The sequence below is a fragment of the Stigmatopora argus genome, chromosome 7 (assembly GCF_051989625.1).
Source record: "Stigmatopora argus isolate UIUO_Sarg chromosome 7, RoL_Sarg_1.0, whole genome shotgun sequence".
NCBI classification, from domain to species: Eukaryota; Metazoa; Chordata; class Actinopteri; order Syngnathiformes; family Syngnathidae; genus Stigmatopora; species Stigmatopora argus.
Genome location: NC_135393.1, coordinates 3,358,017 through 3,380,361, shown reverse-complemented (window position 1 = coordinate 3,380,361; position 22,345 = coordinate 3,358,017). Strand labels below are relative to the sequence as shown.

At 42.0% G+C, this 22,345-nt stretch overlaps 1 protein-coding gene across 4 annotated transcripts in view; it reads right to left on the bottom strand.

The window, feature by feature from the left end:
- adgrl1b (adhesion G protein-coupled receptor L1b) overlaps window positions 1–22,345 on the bottom strand; it is a 59,460-nt gene that overhangs the window by 4,397 nt on the left and 32,718 nt on the right. For all 4 annotated transcript variants that reach the window (XM_077604208.1, XM_077604210.1, XM_077604207.1 and 1 more), the window contains 17 exons: window positions 20,804–21,011; window positions 18,097–18,361; window positions 17,670–18,009; window positions 16,103–16,396; window positions 13,678–13,781; window positions 12,946–13,131; window positions 12,816–12,854; window positions 12,152–12,332; window positions 11,941–12,063; window positions 10,908–11,125; window positions 10,648–10,821; window positions 9,399–9,611; window positions 9,105–9,325; window positions 4,244–4,310; window positions 4,053–4,141; window positions 249–417; window positions 20–169 (listed from right to left, as the gene is read on the bottom strand). In XM_077604208.1, the coding sequence (XP_077460334.1) occupies window positions 20–169; window positions 249–417; window positions 4,053–4,141; window positions 4,244–4,310; window positions 9,105–9,325; window positions 9,399–9,611; window positions 10,648–10,821; window positions 10,908–11,125; window positions 11,941–12,063; window positions 12,152–12,332; window positions 12,816–12,854; window positions 12,946–13,131; window positions 13,678–13,781; window positions 16,103–16,396; window positions 17,670–18,009; window positions 18,097–18,361; window positions 20,804–21,011 (3,041 nt within the window). The remainder of the gene's footprint in view (window positions 1–19; window positions 170–248; window positions 418–4,052; window positions 4,142–4,243; window positions 4,311–9,104; window positions 9,326–9,398; window positions 9,612–10,647; window positions 10,822–10,907; window positions 11,126–11,940; window positions 12,064–12,151; window positions 12,333–12,815; window positions 12,855–12,945; window positions 13,132–13,677; window positions 13,782–16,102; window positions 16,397–17,669; window positions 18,010–18,096; window positions 18,362–20,803; window positions 21,012–22,345) is intronic.

The window sequence follows — 22,345 nt, the reverse complement described above, 5'->3', positions numbered from 1 at the left end:
TGCAAAATGGATCACACACCTGTCTGATTGCCGTAGCTCTTCGTCCCTGGTTGCCGCTATAACGGCTGTTGGAATGTAACGCAGCACCTTTCATTGAGTCCGGAGAGCTGGACGAAGAAGTTGCACAGCACTGGGAGAGTCGCAGACATCGAACGTAGTCTTTCTGACCCTGACCAAAAAAAAAAAAACTATAGCTAGTGTACTATGACCGCCGAGATAATGAGGCTCAACTCAGCTCTGGAGCTGACCTTTCTGGTGAGTGTGCAGTGCAGGATGGTGATGAGGAGGCCCTGTGCTGTATTGAGGGAGGCAAAGAGGTAAGCCAGGAGGAGAGAGGGCGCTGACAGGAACATAAGTCCCGAGGACCAATTGACACACTGCAGGAAGAGCAATGTCAACGAACCCACTGCCCATGCCCTAGACACACAAAACCACATACCATTAGCAAATTTTTGCCTTTAATAGTTTCATGGTAAAATGTATTCAGTTAATCTAAAAACTTCAATACAATACTACGTTTTATCATAATATTAAGAACTATTCCAAGTGAGCATGTTTTCATTTTAAATTAAAGGATAACCGTGTGACCAATTCCATTTTCGCAGAGCCTACCCTCTGTTTTGGACTATAAGTCGTACCTGAGTAAAAGTTGCAACAGCCAAAAATTGAACAGTCGCCAGAAAAACAGTCAGATATATCACAATTAAATTTAAGTTACGCTTTCAGAACTTTTATCAGAGACCAATAACAAACACTATTCATTATCATCATATTATACCAAAAAAAAAGAGAGACAACAGGCTAAATTTGCATCTGTTAAAAATATATATCTATTAGCATTAATTCAAAAAATAGACTCAACTGGTAAATGGTCTTTAAGCACTTTTTTAACAAATTAGGATCAAGGGTCCAGTATTTTGCTCAAGGAGGGTACAATACAGTTACCGGGGTGACGATTTCAAATCCACAACCTCTGGTTGTTCACAATGAAACGATGAAACATACTTACAAAATTCTCGATCTCAAAAAAAAAACATGACCAAAGTCTTGATCTTCTATATTACTTCTGAACAACTCTGCCAACTCTGGAAGAAGAGAGGCCATGTCTAAAATATTGTGAGATAAATGTAAAAAACCCTATTATAATCAAAATGATCTTTTAGAATCGGAAAACCTTTTGCCCGAAGTCGGCTGGCATAAGGTCCAGCAATCTTGCAAACTCTTGCGAGTATAAGAGGCATGGAAAATAATTTAATGAAAGTAGACAGTCCATGCTATATTGGCTTTGTTACTTATTGAGAATAAATTTTGCGTTAAACTATACCTGCTACTGAGAAGCTCAGGAGTGGCATTCATCACTCATACTGAGCAACGAAAAATACCATTCCTATGATTCTATATTCCAGACCTGACACAATACCTTTTATCCCAAGAGGTTACTGTTATGCTACCGCCAAGAATCGATGTATCATTTTAAACAGATGTAGTAACTGTTTTTTTTTCTTTTTAAAGGAAGCAACTGGTGGCCAGCAAAATTCATTCCACTACTCAGCAGCTGCCAGTGATGACACTAGACGTGTAATTCATTTTTATTGGAAGGGATTGATTGAACTTTCAATCACCCTTCCCAGTCAAAATAAATAGGTATTTTAGCAACTTATGTACCAGAGCATTCAAAGCCAATCTTTTAGTCACTTCCTGTTGATTTTGAGTCACTGACTATTCATTTGTGGACATTCCTGGGTTACATACTGTTTTGTTATATATAACTCCGGTTTCCTCCCACATTCCAAATACATTCATTATAGGCTGATTAGACACTAAATTACCACTACGTATGAGTGTGAGTGTGAATGGTTCTTTGTTTCCTTGTGCCCTACGATTGGCTGGCAACCGATTCAGGATGTCCCCAGCCTCTGGCCCAAAGTCAGCTGGGATAGGCTCCAGCACCCCCGCAGCCCTAGTGAGGATAAAGAGATTCAGAAAATGAGATTAGATTAGATGAGGCTGCCGTTCACGGCCAGAGACGTCTGAACCATTTGAAATGGAAGGCATGGCCAGACCTCCCTCTTCAAATGCATTGGACATAATCTATTAATAATGAACTGAAATACATTTCAATTCACACCAGAAGGTTGAAAAGACCTTGTTTTTCTAGTTTGTTATTGATGAGTCACCACCTTATCGTGGTGGTGTGGTTTGTGTGTTCCAATGATCCTAGGAGATATGTTGTCTGGGGCCTGTGCCTCTGGTGGGATCACCCATGGAAAACTGGTCCGAGGTGAGTTACCAGACAAAGCATGACTCATAAGACTGGAGGCAGAGCAGGGCAGAGCCCGAAGAGACTAGTCTACATGTGCTTTGTGGACTTGGAGAAGGCGTTCGACCATGTCCCCTGGGGAGTCTTTTGGAGGATATTCCAGGAGTAAGGGGTACCGCCGGAATTCCTGATACATGGGGTCCCTCTATGATCGGTGTCAGAGTCTGGTTTGTGTAACCAGCAGTAAGTTGGATCTGTTTCCCGTGGTCTTTGGACTCCGCCAAGAATGCCCTATGCCACCGATTCTGATTATAACTATTATGGACAGAATATCTTGACGCAGCCATGGCGTTGAGGTGTCCTGTCTAAGTGATTGCCCATTGTTTTCAGCTGTCGTTTCTCCGCCCCTGGTGCATCCCCAGCCTGCTCTCTGGTGTGTTTCCCAGGTGTTCCTAATTGTCTTGTCAACCCATGTCAGTCTATTTAAACCCCACTGATTGTTATGTCATTTGTCGGATCGTCTGCCTTACTTCCCTTGCCATGTGTCTGCGTTACCTCATTCCTCGATCCCCCGTGTTTTCCCTAGTCAGGTTTGGTTTTGTGATTTGATTTATAAGTCTTGGTTATTTTCTAAGATTCTGCCCAAGTTATTAAAGTTGTGTTATGAGCACTATTTCCCTCGTCCTCGCCTGCTTGGGTCCAAATTCCTCGTATCCTCGCCCCGACGTCTCCCCAAAGACGTAACACAGGTTTGTTGGCCTCAGTATTGTATTCCTGCTTTTTGCAGATGTTGTTCTGTTGGCTTCATCAGGTCACCTCCAAATCTGAGACTATGGTCATCAGTCGGAAAAAAGTGGCATGCCCTCTCCGGGCCAGGGATGAGGTCCTAGCCCAAGTGGAGGATTTTAAGTGGGGTCTTGTTCACGAGTGCGGGACATCGACAGGCTGATCGATGCAGCGTCTGCAGTGATGCAGACTCTGCATCGGTTCGTTGTCGTGAAGAAGAAGCTAAACCGAAAGGTGATGCTCTCTGTTTACCGGTCAATCTACGTGCCTACTGGTCACGAAATGTGGGTCATGAGCAAAAGAACAAGATCCCAGATACAAGCGCCTGAAATGAGATTCCTCCGCAGTGTCCACATTCTCCCTGAGAGATAAGGTGAGAAGCTCGGTCATCCAGGAGGGGCTAGGAGTAAAGCTGATGCTCCTCCAGATCGAGACCAACCAGATGAGTTGGCTTTGGAATCTTATTCGGACGCCCACTGGATGGCTCCCTGGTGAGGTATTTTAGGCACATCGCACTGGGAAGAGACCACGGGGCCTACTGAGGATGCGCTGGGGAGGGGATGTCTCCCGGCTGGCCCAGAACGCCTTGGGATCCTCCTGGAAGAGCTGGATGAAATGGCTAGGGACAGGGAAATCTGGGCTTCCCTGCTTAATCTGCTGCTCCCTTGACCTGGCCTTGGATAAGCCAAGGCAGAGGAGATGAGAGATGAGATGAATATTGTCAGTTGATTTCTTGCCAAATGTATTGAAAATTGTTGTCTTGTCAAAGCGTATCATATCATGAGCTACCCAGAGATTTCCACTTCTATTCTATACCTTGACCAACTTCCCTCTGAGTTGTAATTATTCAGCATAGGAACTGTAATTTGAGTTTTACTCAAAGGTTATGTTTTTTCTTATTAACCCTAACCCTTCAAGATAAATTTATAAAAAAATAGAATAAAAAGTTAGATTAGGTCATATCAATTTGCAACAATATGCCCACAGATCTCAAGACATTACCAACCTGAGGTTGTCATGGCGACTTGAGTCTGGCTTCAGAGCAGCAGTGCTGTGCATCTTATGTAAGGTAATCACTAAGATTACAAGGTTTAGCTGTAGAAAATAACACAGACTGTTACCACAGTATTTTTACAAATACATTTGTGCATGACATAAATGGTCAACTCTTTATGGAGGCTGGAACAAAAATCTCACTATTATAATCACAGCTACCGGTCCGAGGAAACTCCAAATGAAGTAATTGTCAGTTCGCAGCCAGCACCTGTATGAAGACAAAGACAAATTAGAAAAATTGAAGGTAGGGCTACCTTCTCATCTGTTATAACTATGAAATGTACCGGTGCTGGTCAAAAAATGATCATATCATATTATTTCATGAAATTTTGTATAACTTTACTAATTCAATTAAAGTGAAACTTGGGTATTCGATGTATATTATCATATGCATTTAATATGAACATAGAACATATATAACATTTATTCCTCTTAATATTGATCATTATAGTAACTGAACATGAATACCCCAAATTGAGTATATGTATTTCAGTACTTTAATGTTGCAGAAAAGTTCGATATAGATGAGACTTTGTGCCACATTCTGGTCAGATAATGAACTCAGAACACCTGAACGGGCCTTTATATCAGGGGTCCCCAAACTTTTTCTTGTGAGGGCCACATAACTTTTCCCTTCTCTGATGGGGGGCCGGTGTCAGTTTGTAACAGAAAAAGCCATGGAACATTAACTTTCTGTTGTGCCATGCACAATCTTCTCCCTTTGCTCTGAAGTTTATGCACGACACCACAACCGTCATTACAGAATCCCACGTCAACATTTTGCAGCACAGTGCTTGGTGGTGAATTTGGCAGTGGACTCGTAGCGGGGCGGTGAGACCCCTTTTTTCCAACTCCCGGTTCATGCGTCCCATTATTAGACCGCGAGTTTCGGCCACCATGCTAGGAGCCCCGTCAGTCGTGATGCTAGCTAGCTTTGACCAGTCCAGGTCCAACTTCTCCATGGTTTGGCACACTTTGTCAAAAATATCCTCTCCCGTTGTAGTCCCTTTGAGACTTTGGAGGGCTGCCAGATCCTCGCAAATCTCAAAGTTTGCGCTAACTCCACGAATAAAAATGAGCAGTTGCGCTGTGTCTTGCACGTCCGTGCTTTCATCCAGTGCTAATGAAAAAAAGTCAAATTATTTCATCTTCTGCTGCAGCTGGGCATATACATTACTCTTCAACGCGTCTGGTCATTGTACTCACCGACAGACTTACGGCATTAAATGCATCTTTCTTCTCGGGACACACCTCCTCCGCGACAGTATCCATACATTTCTTAACAAACTCTCCGTCAGTGAAAGGCTTACCGCTGCTTGCTATCAATTTAGCAACCCAAAAGCTGGCCCGAAGGGATGCCTGGTTCTGGTGAGATAGTAGTCCACTTTTTTGCTTTGAGAGTTTGTCTGCTCGTATTTGGCCTTGCAATCTATCGTACTTGTCTTTGTGACGGGATTCATAGTGTCGGCAAAGATTGTATTCTTTGAATACCGCCACCGTCTCTTGACAAATGAGACAAACAGCCTTTTCTTTGCATTGAACAAAAAAAGAATCGTTTGTCCACTCCAGGTTAAATATCCTGCATTCTGAATCAATTTTTCTCTCACCTAACTTTTTCGCCATTATTCCGTTCTCAAACAGGTTGCAGTTTTAATATGCTTGAATAGTCCGCGATGGTCCCAGGGCTCCGCCCTCACCTGCAATCGTCCAGATGTCTCGGTAACACTGCTCATGCATGCAACGGTGGACGTGCCCGCATGCATCAAACGGAAACACTCTCCCCGCGCGTGTCACCAAAGAAGCAATGCGAAGCCCCGCTTCACTGGGATGATTTGTGGGCTCAGCAGGGGTGCAATGAACCAAACACAAGATTAAAATGTCCCAGTCTTCAAGGCCAAATAGGAAAAAAAATCTGATAGCGTCTCTGGTATTGTTCAGAGGGCCGGTTCAAATGTGCCAGCGGGCCGCATCCCCAAAAAAAAAAAAAAAAAAAACAAATTCCGATAGCGTCTCTGGTATTGTTCAGAGGGCCGGTCCAAATGTGCCGGCGGGCCGTAGTTTGGTGACCCCTGCTTTATATAGTCTTTCTGCCAAAATCTCTAGGATAGGCAACAATGGAGAAGCTAAATATTGCACCTTGCATAAGGAATGTAAGACATAAAAGGTCATTCATTATAGAGGCTCACTGAATTACATACATTTTGGGTTCAAGGAAAATGATGTGTATGACCAAATTTTACAGTTATTATGATGATATTTAAAAAGGCATATACAGTAATCCCTCGAATTTTGCAGGTATTGTAGACCAGACGTGGTCGCAATAATCGAAAAACCGCAAAGTAGGATCAACTCTATTATTACTACAATACTACATCTTTTCGTGCCTATACAAAAATACAAGTACCCTAGTACAGTTATCAATATATTACAGTTATAAGCATATGAAAAGACTGTGATGTATTAATATATGAATATAATTTACATATAAAAACTATGTAAATACTTTAAACCAGACATGTCCAAAGTCCGGCCCGCGGGCCAATTGCGGCCCGTGGACAAATTTTTACCGGCCCGCGGCCTCTATCATAATTTTTTTTTTTTTTTTTTTTTTTTTTTTTTTTTTTTTTTTTTTTTTTTTTTTTTTTTTTTTTTTTTTATCATGAAATCAATAATATGCGGCCCGCCAGCACTGTTGACCACAGTATAAAATACATGTGTACAAAAAGCTATTTTTCATATTTTTCATTTCACCAGAAGATGGCAGTAGCCCTGTGGCCGCACTCTGGCCGCCGTGACCCTTGACCTTGCGTGATCGTTTCAGCCCAGCACATTTCTAACATGGCGTCTGTAAACAAAAAAAGGAAAGTTGACCGCGAGGGCCGCCGCTTCCAGGACAAGTGGAAATTTGAGTATTTTTTCACTGAAATACGAAACAACTGTGTCTGCCTAATTTGCCAAGTGACTGGCTGTTTTCAAGGAATTCAACATCAAGAGGCACTACCAGACGAAACATGCTAGCTACGACAAGCTAACTGGGAACAAACGCGGTGAAAAAGTGAAGCAACTGGAAGCTGTTTTAACGGCACAGCAAAGCTTTTTCACAAGAGTCCGTGAGTCAAATGAAAATGCCACAAAGGCAAGCTACGACGTGGCAACGCTGATTGCAAAGCACTGCAAACCTTTCACTGAGGGTGAATTTATTAAAGACTGTGTAATGAAAATGGTTGAGAAAATTTGTCCCGCGAAGAAGCAAGAGTTTGCCAATATTTGCCTGGCTCGTAATACTGTGGTACGGAGAATTGAAGACGTTTCATTAGATATTAAGAGACAGTTAGAGGCAAAAGGAACTGAGTTTGACTTTTTCTCGTTAGCGTGCGATGAAAGCACGGATGCGTCCGACACCGCTCAGTTACTGATCTTTTTAAGAGGAGTGGACAATGACATGAACGTGAGTGAAGAGCTTCTGGACCTCCAGAGTCTGAAGGGCCAAACAAGAGGAACGGATTTATTTGTTTCTGTTTGTTCCACCGTAAAAAAACCATAACGGTCAAATTTCCATGGTTAGTTACTACTACTACATTCAAAGAATGTCAGGCTAAATAGTCGGCCCCCACACATTTTCACCTTACCAAATCTGGCCCTCTTTGCAAAAAGTTTGGACACCCCTGCTTTAAACACTGTACTCACAGTGAAAATAGTTCATCTCCACTTGATATGAATCCAAAAATACAGGCTAATGGGAGTTTTAGTCCTAGTCCAAGTTCATTATATTTGTGTAAAGACAATAAAGGCATTCAATTCAATTAAAGTCGACCTGCACAGTCCAGACCTATTCTTAAACTTTTCAAACCCGCCTTTGCTTGCAATAAAACTACAAGGCTCATTCGCGGCACTGGAACGAGGCTGAGGTTCGTCTTCAGTGTCTTCTTCAGGAGCTAAGATTTTGTAAAAGGTCTTGGCTTTGGTTCTAATCATGTTGGTTTCCAGAGATATCTTCTACCGTCCGAGATCCAGACTGATAGGGCGTTCGCCATCTTAATGATGACTTTATTTTATACCTAATGGTTACCGAATGTTTGCTTCTTCAGTTTTTTATGTAACGCATGGTAGATACATTTATGATGCCTTAGGTCAGGGGTGGCCAAGTCTGGTCCTCGAGAGCTCCTATCTGGTCTGTTTTCCATATCTCCCTCCACCAACACACCTGAATCAAATAATCTGGATCCGTATCAAGCTTCTGGACAGCTTGTTGATGAGTTGATCATTTGATTGAAGTGTGGTAGAGGAGGGAGGGATATATGGAAAACAGACTGGATAAGCTCTCGAGGACCCGACTTGGCCACCCCTGCCTTAGATGATGCAGGACGCTTAGGAGGCATTTTCAACGCCAATTCAAAATCCAATCAATGCTCGAATAGGCTCGGTGTAGTCTTTCTATGCGAAATGCGAAAGAGGAAAAGGGAACACGACATCCTTCTCAGCTGTTAGTATTATTCGGCACATCTTCCTTCTTGATGTAATGCACGGTAGATTCATTTATGATGACGCTGGACCCATAGGAGGTATTCTCAACGCTGATTCAAAATTCAAACAATGGTGGAATAGGCTCAGCGTAGTCTTTGTATGCGCGATACGAAAGAGGAAAAGGCAACACAACGTCCTTCTCGGCTGTTCTTCTTTAGCGGGTCATTCTTCTTCTAGAGTGAAATTTAGCTTCTTCTTCTGCGCCAAGTGCCACCCATTTCAGCGCGAAGAAGAAGAGGTGCCTTGACCACCGCCATATTTCATCTCCTGTCTTCCTTTTGCGAGTGTCAGCGTGAATTTTGACATTTATTAACTCTTTTTATACTTAATATAAAAAGTGCGATGTACTGAAGCCGTGAATTTTGAAGCTGTAAAGTGGTGTAGGATCACAGTAGTTTGGTCTGACACTTGATTCACAAATCCCTTGATATTTTTTTCATATTGGACCCCACACATTGTTAAATTGTGTAGAACTTACAAAGTTTTTGAGCCATAGCCTCTAAAGTCAATGGCTGCAGACACAGCCACCACCAGCCCAGGTACTGAATACCCACTAAGGTACAAGTACTTTCGCCTGGAGTTTCGCCCCTCAAACACCTCACGCTGCAAAATGTACAGTTCCACTGCTTCCAGGCACAACCAGCAGAACACTGAGAGCATTGAGAAGTGCAGCAGGCCAGCAATGATTGAGCACACAACCTAAAAAGATGAATGAGAGTGATGCACAATGCAACAAGAAAATATTGGATGTAAGAAAAATAAACACACTTACAGTATATTGCATCTTATTAGAGCTGACAAGGAAGAGCAGTTCAGTGATGAGTAGGTTAGCCCACGTGTTGCAATGAATGGTGCTGTGGTCAGTGTGCCAGGGAGCCACCTGGCAGCATAGAGTAGTGAGACAGGTGGCCAAACACATCAGAGCAACAGAAATGCCCACCCAGGAGACAACATAGACCAGAATCTCCTCTACTCCCACACCGGACTGAAGACAAAAAACAAAAACAGAAAAAGACAGCATGTCAAATTTTGATAAATGGAAAGGCAGACATTGCATAGAGCACTTGAATTGTCTCATGGCAAACCACAGGGGCCTGAACTCTTTGGAAAGACCTCTATCACCACATGAACTAGAGTGTATAATTGCTGATTTCTTTTAAACACACTGGAGCTAAAGTTGCATTTCTGGGAAGGAAATTTTATTTGATCAGAGACGATGAACAATCCAGATGATAGTAACAACAAAATACAGAAAAGAAGGATAATTACAGTAAGTATCAGCTAACAAAACCTATTGGCTGTTATTCAGATGAACATCCAAATTGCTACTAAATCTATTAACCCTTTCATGCACAAGTTGGGATTTTTTTTCTTGAAGGTGTTTATTTAATTCTTGTAGGATAGGGTTCTCAAACCTGTTGTTGTTTCATAACACTAAGTATGAGTGTGATTAATACCAATGACTCTCTTTTACTAACTACCACAACAGATACTTTGTGACCTGGGCTGGTGGTGAATGAGTTAAGCTTATAATAACTTTTGAATATATGTCCACTGTAGGGACCACTATCCCTGAATGGGTTAAAGTATTCATCTTCAGGCAGTAGCGGGACTTTAAAGCACCCTTCTCGCAGCTGTAAATGTGATAAGTGACAGGCCCAGCCAAACTATGAATAATAGTGAATACAATAAAATACAGTAAATGTTTCATTATAAACAACATTATCTTAGCGATGAGTGGATAAATTGGATCTAACTGCTGAATACTAGTTGGAATAACTGCATTTTATCAGACTTTTTAATTTGGGATTTGTTTCTTATCTTTAGTCTGAGGAGCAGCAGTTTTGCCATAATTAACCTATCACATGAATAGATGTTAAGCAAATGTAACAAAAATGAACCAAGTCTGTATAAAATGCACATTTTAACTCATTTGTTGTCATTGAATAAAAATGCATAGGCTTTCCACATATGGATGATTCTTTGACAATGACCGGTTTTGTGGACGTCTGTTTACTTACCAAAGGTTTCTGGTAAGTCATGAGTACAGCATAGCTGGACAGGTGGTTGCAAGCACAGGTTGTGTGCGTATTGTTGGTGTGTAACAAGCGGCATCCCTGTGTGGACCACCTGCCGGTACCAGAGACTCCCGTTGCGTTCCAAAAAGAGCAGTTGGGGCCAAAGTGGTTGTCCAGCTGCAGATACGACATAAAACACACTTTTAAGTATTTTTTAATATAATAGGGAATTTTGCTCATCAAGATTGCAATTCCCAGCGAACCTGCAAGTGCCGCAGAGTGAACACCAGAGGCTCGGAGAGGAACACTCGATTAGAGCCTCTGTGCACAGAAGCAGAGATGACGTGGGAGTTGACCACCAGGCTCCTGCGTCTGACCTCTGACCCCTGTCTGAGTCCAAGCTCGGGCCGCAAGGTGGAGTTCTGAGTGGTCAGGAAGGAGCCCAAGTTCTTATATAGTGAGAGGACCAACTTCACTTGGCCTGTACAGTAGAGAGGAAGGAACATATTTATTTACCGTATTTACTCGCATATAAGCCGCCTGCGTGTATAAGACGCACCCTGAAAATTGCCTTGAAATTTTTGAATTTTACAATTTCTCGCGTATATGCCACCGCCCCTGATTCCCAATTTTCACCTCCATTTTCATGGTTTTTCTGAGATACTGTATGAATGAAAAGCACATTATTAGGGTCAATTTCATAAGGAAGTTAATATGCCTATCTTTGTAATTGCAAAATAACAAATTCTTCAATTTGAAAAAAGGAATAAGTCCATCTTGATGAGAACCTGATGCTTTCTAATTACAATTATAATTACAATTTTCTTACCAGAAGTTTAAGATGTTGTGCCAGCCATATTGCTTTTAATGTCAAAATATCTCAATTCTTGGTTCGATGGTTCATATTACTCCAATAGTTGTCACTTTCGAACAAGAAATACAACGAAAAAAAATCAAAGTGGAATTTTGTTTTATTTCAAAATCAAGGATACTTGCGTCTGACCAGTTAGAGCACGTTTAACTAGGTTTAGATGGCAGCGCCCTAGGTAAGACGGCTGTGCTCCAAATGAGCAGTGGCGGTAACCTGAGTTTTTTCACGTTTTATCCAAGATACGTACATTTTTTTCTTGGATGTCATTCATAGACGTCAAAATAAATTTAGTTTGGGGGTTTATCTGTTTATCTTTTTTCTCTTTTGAAATAAATCGATTATAATTTATGGTATAGTAGTGTACAGTTAAGAGTTGTTATTGTGGTTCATCAACTGTTATAATATCAAAAAAATGTGCACCATACCATTATTGCTGTATTGCTGCAGAGCCACCGCTGAGATCTGTAGAATGCTGTCACTATCGTAGGAGTGAGGGAACGTTAGGTCTTGTATGTCCGCCTCTGTGTTTAGTACATACACCTCCAGATCTAATTGCACACATGCAAAAATGTCTGACTGTGAAGCTTGTTTTAAAATGCGGTATGTTGAGAGCTAAAAAAAGAAGAAGCAACATACCGACGTTTGGTGCTCTGTCACTGAATCGACCTTCGTAGAGATTGTTAGCCAACAAGAATGCTCCTTTTTCTACTGCATCTAACAGGAGTGATGCAGAGCGGGACTGGTCGGGACCACTCATGTCAGCCCAGGACACCAAAGCCTCAGGACCCAACAAGTTATCTATCGTCTGTACCACAGCCTGACAAGGAGAGAGGTTCTTTCTGTTTGTGTATCCAGTCATCAGTTGTTTGTTCCACCATTATTCCATTATTCATTCATCATATATCTAGCCATTTAAAGAGTCATAATTTGTCAATTCATCACTGTATTGCTCTGGCATCAACTTTTTTAAATCCAGGCTTCTGTTCACCTCTAATTATATGGCTGTTCAGCCATTGCACTAAGAACTTTCAATAGATGCAATCATCTACTACTATTTGACTTGGTCTACCTGTCATCTGTCTGTCTACGCTTATTCCATTTGTGCATCATTCATCAAATATGTTTATGTCATACATCCTTTTGCTGTATTTTTGAATGAGTTTCACTGGAGTATAAATCACACCAGACAAAAAGTGTACAATGAAGAAAAAAAGCTTTGAGTATAAGTCAATTTTTTTTAAAGAGAATTTGGTTTACCTGTAATATATATTCATCTTACAGCCATTCATACATGACTTACCTGAACATACGCCCTGCATGTCCGTTCCCTTTTCTGCAGCTACAAAGACATCAAACAACATCTGTGTTAAAAATATCAGCAGTGACATTTGAGTCCTCCTGCGTGCAAAAGGTCAAGTACACTTCATCACCTTATTGTAATTGCGTGCCGCAGACTCTTTATTAGCAGGTCTCAAGGCCTGAAGTTGGGAGTCCAAAATGTCTAATAGTTGTTCAATTAACTTCACAGACATGCTGACATCACCAGCATAGATCCGCCCCCGGGTCAGGTTGACCAGCTCTCCGGCTATGTTTGCTGCATTCTCTCCACTTTTAATCTGGAGGCAAGTAATGTCAAAATTATATTTTATATTTGACATTTCAAGCAAAAGTTGTTGATGATGCTGAATGTCCAATCCATAGGAACTGGGACCATTCGATCGCTGTCAACCCTCCCAGCTCAAATTGATTTGACGTCTATCATTGCCACAAATATTTTTTTTAGTTTATATATGTGACTAGTCGGACAAATCAGATCATATATGAACCATACTATTTACGGTTATAGTATTCTGGCCTGAAAAATCTGCAGAAGAGTCAGTCTGGGACTGACATTTAAATGTCTAACTCTATCATTGCTTTCTGTTGCAACAGCAGAAAATTGTAAATACATCTAATGTTATATAATTACAAAGATAATCATCTCTTTTATTTGAGCAATACAATATGAGAATAGGTGGCCCGGTGGAGTGAGTGGTTAGTGGTTAGTGAGTCGGCCTCACAGCTCTGGGGTCCTGGGTTCAAATCCAGGTCACGTCCACCTGTGTGGAGTTTGCATGTTCTCCCTGGTCCATTTGCGTAAAATGTTTGCATATGTAACTGACCTTTTGAGCAATCTGGCTGACCCAAGGAGAGGTACAGTTCGATAGGTCAGGACCTCTTGAGCTCCAGCTCACTGGTGAGATCATGCACTCATAGGACGCTATACCTGCAAAACAAAATATAGGCGTTCCAGAAGGAAGAGTTAAATGACAAAATCATTCAAATCCATTATTTTTTTAAATTTAATTTAATATTTTGTTTAATTTGATTAGTTTAATGGTCTGCAAATTAGATGCAACTAGGTCACTCCACTTATGAAGGGAAATTATTCCCCAGTTTAACTCAACTTCAAATTCAAGCCATAAAACAGGATTAAGAGGCACAATGTGCAACAGACAAAATGTCCTCTTTTCCCCTGAGGCAGAACGAACGTGAGGAAGACAGCTGTGCACTGAGAGGAAACGCTGACGGACCGCGATTATAAATAGTATAACTACTGTCATCCTTCACCACTTCGTGGCTTCAGTACATTGTGGGTTTTTATATTAAGTATAGAAAAATCATAAAAATGTCAAAATTCATGCTGAAACTCGCAAGCGGAAGACAGGCGGAAAAATTGTGGAATTCAGGGCTCCGCTCCTTCTTCGGCACTGAATTGGGTGGCACTCAGCGCTGAAGAATAAGCGATATTTCCCCTTGGAAGAAGAATGACGCACCAAATAATATATAGTAATGCACCTTGCCTTCTCCTGTTTTGTTGCGAGTGAATTTCCCATCACGCACATAGCATGTGGAGAAGGACTACGCTGAGCCTATTCCAGCTTTGATTGGATTTTGAATCGCAGTTGAAAATGCCTCCTCCAAGAAAGAAGTGAACATTCGGAATATGGCATTATGAAGTATTTATGCCACAGACATGGCCGTGAAGCTGGCATGACGAGAGGATGTCAACACACTGCTTAAGAGCCACACATGAACACCCCCCATCAACTGATGTGAAATGATCACATCGGGGAGTGAGGAAGAAGAGGCAGCAGACAATGACGAGAAAGAATGTGGTCTTCCTTTACGACATATGCAAGAGATATTCAATATGGCGTGCAGTTTGCAACAACGGGTCCACGAGATTGATAATAACATGGTCGGAGCCATTGAATTTGGCAATTGTCTTGACAGCGTCATGTCTTTGTATAACAGAATATTTGTAAAAGAAAAGAAATTTTGGTCGCCATGTTCCTTGTGCGGCCAAAACCTCTCGCAGAAAGAAGCTCCTCCTGTTGCCCCTAAGACGCCCCCTGAAGATTCCATCGAGGATACAATGCCTCTCGAATCTGACGAAGAGAACTTGGATTAAAGCTACCAATAACCAGTTTTTTTTAAAATCAAGCACAGAGGAACTTTTTTCACTGAGTACAATACCTGAAGTATTTACATTTTTTAATTATATATTATATTTATGTATTAATACATTACCTTTTTCACATGCATGTAACTGTAATATTTAATAAATACACGTTTTGATAATTGTACTTGTGTACTTATATTTTTGTATAGGTGCGAAAACATGAAGTATGGTACTAATGATGGGGTGATCTACTTCACAGTTTTTCAATTATCGAAGCCATGTCTGGTCTACATTATCCACGATATTCGAGGGATTACTGTACTGGTAATTCTCTGTCATATGAAAGGGAGTTTAAAGAAAGGTCATTTGACTACATTCATTCATTCATTTTCTTAACTGCCCTCACAAGGATTGCAAGGGGTGCTGTAGCCTATCCCACCTAACTATGGGCACCAGGGAACACCCTGAATTGGTGGGCAGACAATCGCAGGGCCCAACAATTCACGCTCACACTCATACATAGGGGAAATTTTGAGTGATCAAACAGCTAACATTCATGCTTTAAGATGTGGGAGGAAACTAGTACCTGGAGAAGAACATACAAACTCCACACAGTGAGGACCCACCTGCGATCAAACCTTCGACTCCAGAACTGTGAGGCCGACACGCTAAATACTCTTCCACTGGGCCGACTGCATTTAATTGAGAAATAGGATATACACGATCAAAAAGCGGCTCGCTGGCCGAATGGTTAGCATGTCGGCCTCATGGTCCTAGGGTTGAGAGTTTGATCCCAGGCCGGTCCTCAATGTGTGGAGTTTGCATGTTCTCCCTGCACTTGTATGGGTTTTCTCTGGGTACTCCGGTTTCCTCCCACATCCCAAAAACATGCAGGGTAGGCGAATACAACACTCTAAATTTCCCCTAGGTATGAGTGTGAGCCTGAATTGTTGTACGTCTCATTGTGCCCTGCAATTGGCTGGCCAACGATTCAGGGAGTCCCCTGCCTGGTGCCTGAAATCAGATGGGATAGGCTCGAGAACCCCCCCCAGCGACCGTTGTCAGGATAAGCGGTTTGGAAAATGAATGAATGAATGAATGAACAACATCAAAAAGACACAGATATTTGTCGTATGACTTACCGAGTGACCCTTTGGGGCAGGGCCTCTCTACTGTTTCCCCTTTCAGAGTGGGGGGCCACTGTACCCCTCGAGCTACTCTTCCTTCACATCCACCCAGTTGGCCAGGGCTGCCTGGGGCCAAAGGAACACGCAAGGGAGGGCGGGGTGTCAGGGGTACTATGGCAGTTATTGGCCTCTGGTCAAAGGGCCCTCGGTTGATGACACCCACTGGGTGGGAGGCTGATGGGCGTACAGGTGTCAGGGCAACAGTTGCTGTGTACGAGCGCACTGTTGTCATCAGGGAAGAAAGTGGACCTGCAAAGAAATAAAAGTTTACTTGTTTGTACACTCCTTGGAGTTACAACAATCCACATTCGGAAAAAAGGGGAAACTATGACTGAGTACACTGTCAAATTATTAATTCAAAATAACTCCAAAGGACTAACAGTCATTACGTCCAGAGGAGCCATAGCAAGGAGTCATCTCTTTTAATTTTTCCTTCTGCTTCAGTAGCGATGCTAGCAAGTGGAATACGGCCAGCCTTTTTGTCTCTGCAATCTCAATAAACCGGACGCCACTTTAGTATTTTCTGTTTTCCCTCGATGGATAACCAGGTCCGCTCATTCATTCCATTTGCACCAATAATTTTAAATAAAGAATTCCATTATGACAAATGGCACGGCGGTTAAGAGAGACTTACTGTTGTTGTGGGAGGCTTCAAGTGGAAATAAAGCAGGCTGCAATGTTACAATTTAAAAATAAAATAACGGATACATTCATTCATTCATCTTCCATACCGCGCATCCTCGAAAGAGTTGCGGGGGTTGCTGGAGCCCAACCCAGCTGACTTTCGAGCGAAGGGCAGACTACACCCTAGACTGGTCGCCCATCAGCCGCAGGACACACAGAGGGCACTCACAATCATAGCGCCACCAGCGGGAATCGAGCCCGCGCCTGCTCACACTGAAGTCAGGCGAGTGAACCATAACGGATTCAGGAAATGCATTTACGTTTTGGGGGATTTCGTAATTTGGATTTGCATGTTGTCATTTTCATATCAAAGGGTTTTGTAACCTGAAATTTTCATACCTACGGGCATTCGTAAGTAGAGGTACAACTATTTATATATATATATATATATATATATATATATATATATATATATATATATATATATATATATATATATATATATATATATATATATATATATATATATATATATATATATATATATATATATATATATATATATATATATATATATATTAAACTAAAACATGCGCCAAAGTATTTTGACACAAATTTTGACTTTAATGGTGAAATTCAACTTATGTGAAAAGCGTAAGAACGGAACTCACCTCTAACTCTAGGACTCCTTGTGTTAAGTTATTCTATGCCTCAACTAGATGCTGCTGTGCTAAAGGGATCTTCATATAATGATTAACCAATAGTGATCCATATAAAAAGCACATCGCATTATAAGGTGCACTGCCAGCTTTTGACAAAATTAAAGTCTTTTAGGTGCTCCTTATAGTGCAGAAAATATGGTACTGTTATTTACAGAGAAAGTTCTGGATCAACAGACCTTTAGTTGGTGGCGGTGGTGTGAACTGAAGTGGGTAACGTAGAACATAATAGTTATTCCAGACATACAACTGGTTGTCTCGAGGGTTGTAGTCTATGGAGGAGATGTACTGGTAGGGATTGGGAAAGGGGATCTGGATGGGCAGCTCTTGTCCCCGGCTGGTGTCATATGCATAGACCACCATATCATTGCCCAGTCGACCATCTGCCTGCCCCTCATCATCTTGGAAGACAGAGCGCACTGCATAGAGCACGCCACAGGCCATGAAGGCGTTGCTTGCCCCTCGTTTATCAAAACCGGTAGCCCACGTGCCCTCAAAGCGAAGAGTGTACGGATTCACCTATAAAAATGAGTAAGAGTTGGAAAGGGGATTTAAAGCCCTCATGTTTTTGCAGCATGGCAAATTTTGTGGCTTAATTTGTATTACCTGGCTGACCACAATGCGTCCATTATTGGCTTCGGTCGAATAGATTACCCAGAGGCCGTTCTCATCCACTGCTAAATCGATGTCTGACTTCCCTCCCCAACGGTACGGTGACGTGTCGTGGTAGTTGGCATTGACCACTACTGCTTCACCGCTTTTAATGCGTGTCCGCAGGTCGTACTTGACCAGGTTCCGTGTGCGCTCCTTGTTATAAAACACGGCACCATCATACACCACAAATCCTGTTCCATCTACTCGACTTGGCAGCCTGGGATGAGGGAGAAAGAACACGATTATTATTATTTTACATAACAATTATTATTTAACATAAGAATTGCAATCAAAAACATTAATTCATTCATTTGATCAACTAATTATCCTCACATGGGCCGCGGGGGATGCTCGAGCCTATCCTATCTGCCATCGGGCACCAGGCGAGGGACACCCTGAATAAGTGGCCAGCCAATCGCAGGGCAATAGAAAAGCACAGCAATATACAGTAGACCAATGACTATCTACAGTAATACCCCGTTTATTGCGGTTAATAGCTTACAAGACCTGCTGCCATAGGTAAATAAATCTCTGTACTATTTAACTCCCAAAAGAAGAACCTTTAGTGGCCAAAGCCTTACTCCCTAATTGTAACCTGCCTTTTTTGCTCCATTTCATGTTTCTATTATACCGCAACAATCGATCCATGAAGTAGAATTACTGTATGATGCCATTTGTCAAATTATGATATTTTAAAAAAAAGTGTTTGGCAGGCTAGATATGGTTTAAAATGAGGAAAGCAGAACTTAAATTCATTCATCCTCCAAGGGTTGTGGGAATTGCTGGAGCCTATCCCAGCTGACTTCGGGCGAAAGGCAGAATATAGTGTGGCGAGTGAATCACCACACCATCAAGTGGCTCAGAAATTAAATTAAATAAATCAACAATATGTTTTAATGTACTCCCCCAGTTAAGGACACTTGGTATTAATTTTAAGCTCAATTTCCCAATATAGTACAGTCATCCCTCTACTTACGAATGTCTCTAGGTACAAAATTTTCAGGTTATGAAAGCAAATGAGTGCCTCGAGATACGAAAAAGATCCAAGTTATGAAATCCCCCCCCAAATTAAATGCATTTCCTGCCTCCGTTATATTATTTTGAAATTGTGGCGGATGCATTGATTCTCACTTAATAACCTCGCTACACTCTACTGGACTCTCATTGGCTGTCTCACAACAACCCTCCATGTTTCTTTGACCCGTTGTCTCCTTAAACGTATGCTTGAAAGAAGCTGTGCCCGAGTGCCTTCGACGGACTCGCAGTCGACAACAACTCTTCATGTTTCAAGATTCTCTTATGGTTTTTTTCACCGCTGTTCGTCGTCTTGAAGTTTTTCTTGGAGGAAGCTGTGGCCGCCGATTGTCTTTGACTCACACTCGAGCCTCAACCTGAACCGCAGCCTGCGGTGGGCGAAATTTTGTCGCGGAGGCAGGAGATTGGGCTTGTGGTCAATAAGGAGGACGTTAACGATTTGGTCGGTGGGCACCAAAACAAACTCTAAATGGAGCGAGAGTTAATGCAACACTCAGCAATACATGACGAATTCAACGGGAAACAAGGCTAAGGAGGAAGCAGCCACCATTCCAATATCACAAATCAGAAAAAAATGGGGGGAAAATGAACTTTCCGACTTTGTGAAAAAAAAACGTGCAGAAAAAATGTTCATGAGTAATGCGATCGCCCACTAGACGTTTGTCTGTTGCATTATAGCAGGGGTGGGCAAACTATTCCACAAAGAGCCGCAGTGAGTGTAGGTTTTCATTCCAACCCATATAGATGGCACCTTTTAACCAACCTGGTGTCCTACAAGTGCAATCAATGGATTGCAGTCAGGTGCTTCTTGTTTTCTGCAGAAATCTCATTGGTTAAACTGTGCTGGATCGGTTGGAAGAAAAACCTGCACCCACAGCGGCCCTCGAGGACCGGAATGCCCACCCCTGCATTATAGAAACATTATTGAAAGCTGTCAAAGGCAATCGTCTTTGGATACTTAAAAAAAAAACGTCCGTCAACCAGCACTGCAGAAGGGTAACTTAGATCCAAACAGGTAAGAACAAGTAGCGACTAATAAAATGGGTGAAAAATTAAATTCCAAATAATCATAAAAAGTTAATGTTTGTTGGTGATTAATTTTGTTAATGTTGTTGTTTGAACTCTTAATGTTGCATTCATGAGATGTGTGTTCATGTGTTTCCTACCGGTAGCTTCCTCTTGTTCCTCTGCATTTCAACACAGATAGATTTTGTATGCTTGTTGTTCATTTTAAGACATTAATGAATCATTTTCTTATAACTTTCTCTCATTATTGTGTGTTTCTCACATCTTTCTTACAAAGCTGGAACACCTTTACCAATTCTAAAGGGTTTAGTTGGTAGCTGTGTGAGGACCATGGAACAAATTAAAGAATTTACATATAAAGTACTGCTCTACTTACAAAATGTTTAAGTTACGAAAAACGTTCTGGAACCAATTAATTTCATAAGTATAGGTACGACTGTACTTTGAAATAGACTAGAGATGTCTACAAAATATTATGAAATAAAATGAAACATTAGATTTAAAAAAGTGCATCGAGGCCAAAAAAGCAAATAGTCACTCAAAAGCCGGAGTTGCAGATCTGAATTAAAATTGTTATGGATTCCCTGAACACACTCACTTATAAGTAGTGGTGACCCGGTTCTGCCTGTAGTCATCCCATGAAGCATATTCATACAGCACTTCAGTCCTGTATGGCGTCCACGGCATGACGTATAGTCTGTCACCAGCCTGCAGGGGGTCCTTACACCATGCCCCTGACTGATGTTCTGCCTCCAACTGAGAAGAAGGTGTCTGGATGCTGAGCAGTGATCCAGGACAGACGAAAACTGGGAGATGGGAGTTGTCAGAAAGAAGGATGTGCGAGAGACGACAGGGGATACGGATGGATGATGCAGAAACAAAGTGTGAGAGAGAGAAAGAAAGAGAGAGAGAGAGAATTGAAAGATTGTGAGTGAAAATAGATCAATGCATGAAAATTGGATTGAAGATGCAGAAAGACAAAGAAGAGGAGACACAAAGGCCTTTAGAAAACCTGCACTGATCTTAAAAGGCAAGCAAGAGACGAGACTTAAAAGTGAAATTGCGTGTGTATTTGTGTGTATTTGCATACACTTTTGTGTAGTGAAAAATATAACAGGGGACACTGCAATGAAAGATGTGTGATTATGTTATAGGTGTGTGGGCATGTCGGTTAGTGCAATGTGAGGTAGAATCAAGGGCGCACAGGGCAGGGCGACATTTTGCCTTGAAGTGAATGAGAGGGGAGGTTAGTTTACATCGAGGACAAAGACTGGTCCACCCACATGTCAAAAAAATAAATATATGGACATGTATGTATACTGTACAATCTCACGCTGGCATGCAAGAAGGCATGCATACGCACACACCCATCCATGTACAGTATTAGCAGGGCTTCCACAGTATACATCCAGACACATCACACACATTTTGGTCTTATTTTTTCTATGGATATAAACAAGGGGCTGTGCCTATAGGGGAAGAAACGGGGAAAATAAGCATAAGAGTTGGTAGGGAGGTAGGGAGGAAAGAAGGAAGGAAAGAAGCAAGGAAGGAGGGAGGCAGAGAGAAGGAAAGAAGGAAGTAAAGAAGGAAGGGAGGAAGGAAGGGTGAGAAGGGAGGAGGGAGGAAGGGAGGAAGGGAGGAAGGGAGGAAGGGAGGAAGGGAGGAAGGGAGGAAGGGAGGAAGGGAGGAAGGGAGGAAGGGAGGAAGGGAGGAAGGGGAGGAAGGGAGGAAGGAAGGGAGGAAGGGAGGAAGGGAGGAAGGAAGGAAGGATTGAAAGAAGGAAGGATGGAAGGAAGGAATGGAAGGAGGGAGGGGAGGAGGGAGGGGCGGAGGGGAGGGAGGAGGGCAGGGAGGAGGGCAGGGAGGAGGGAGGGGAGGAGGGAAGGAAAGAGAGAAAGAGAAGAAAGAAAGAACAAAAGAATGAAAGACAGAAGAAAGAAAGAAAGAGAGAGAGAAGAGAAAGAGAGAAGAGAGAGAAAGAGAGAAAGAGAGAAAGAGAGAAAGAGAGAAAGAGAGAAAGAGAGAAAGAGAGAAAGAGGAGAAAGAGAGAAAGAGAGAAAGAGAGAAAGAGAAAGAAGAGAGAAAGGAAGAGAGAGAAGAGAGAGAGAGAGAGAGAGAGAGAGAGAGAGAGAAGAGA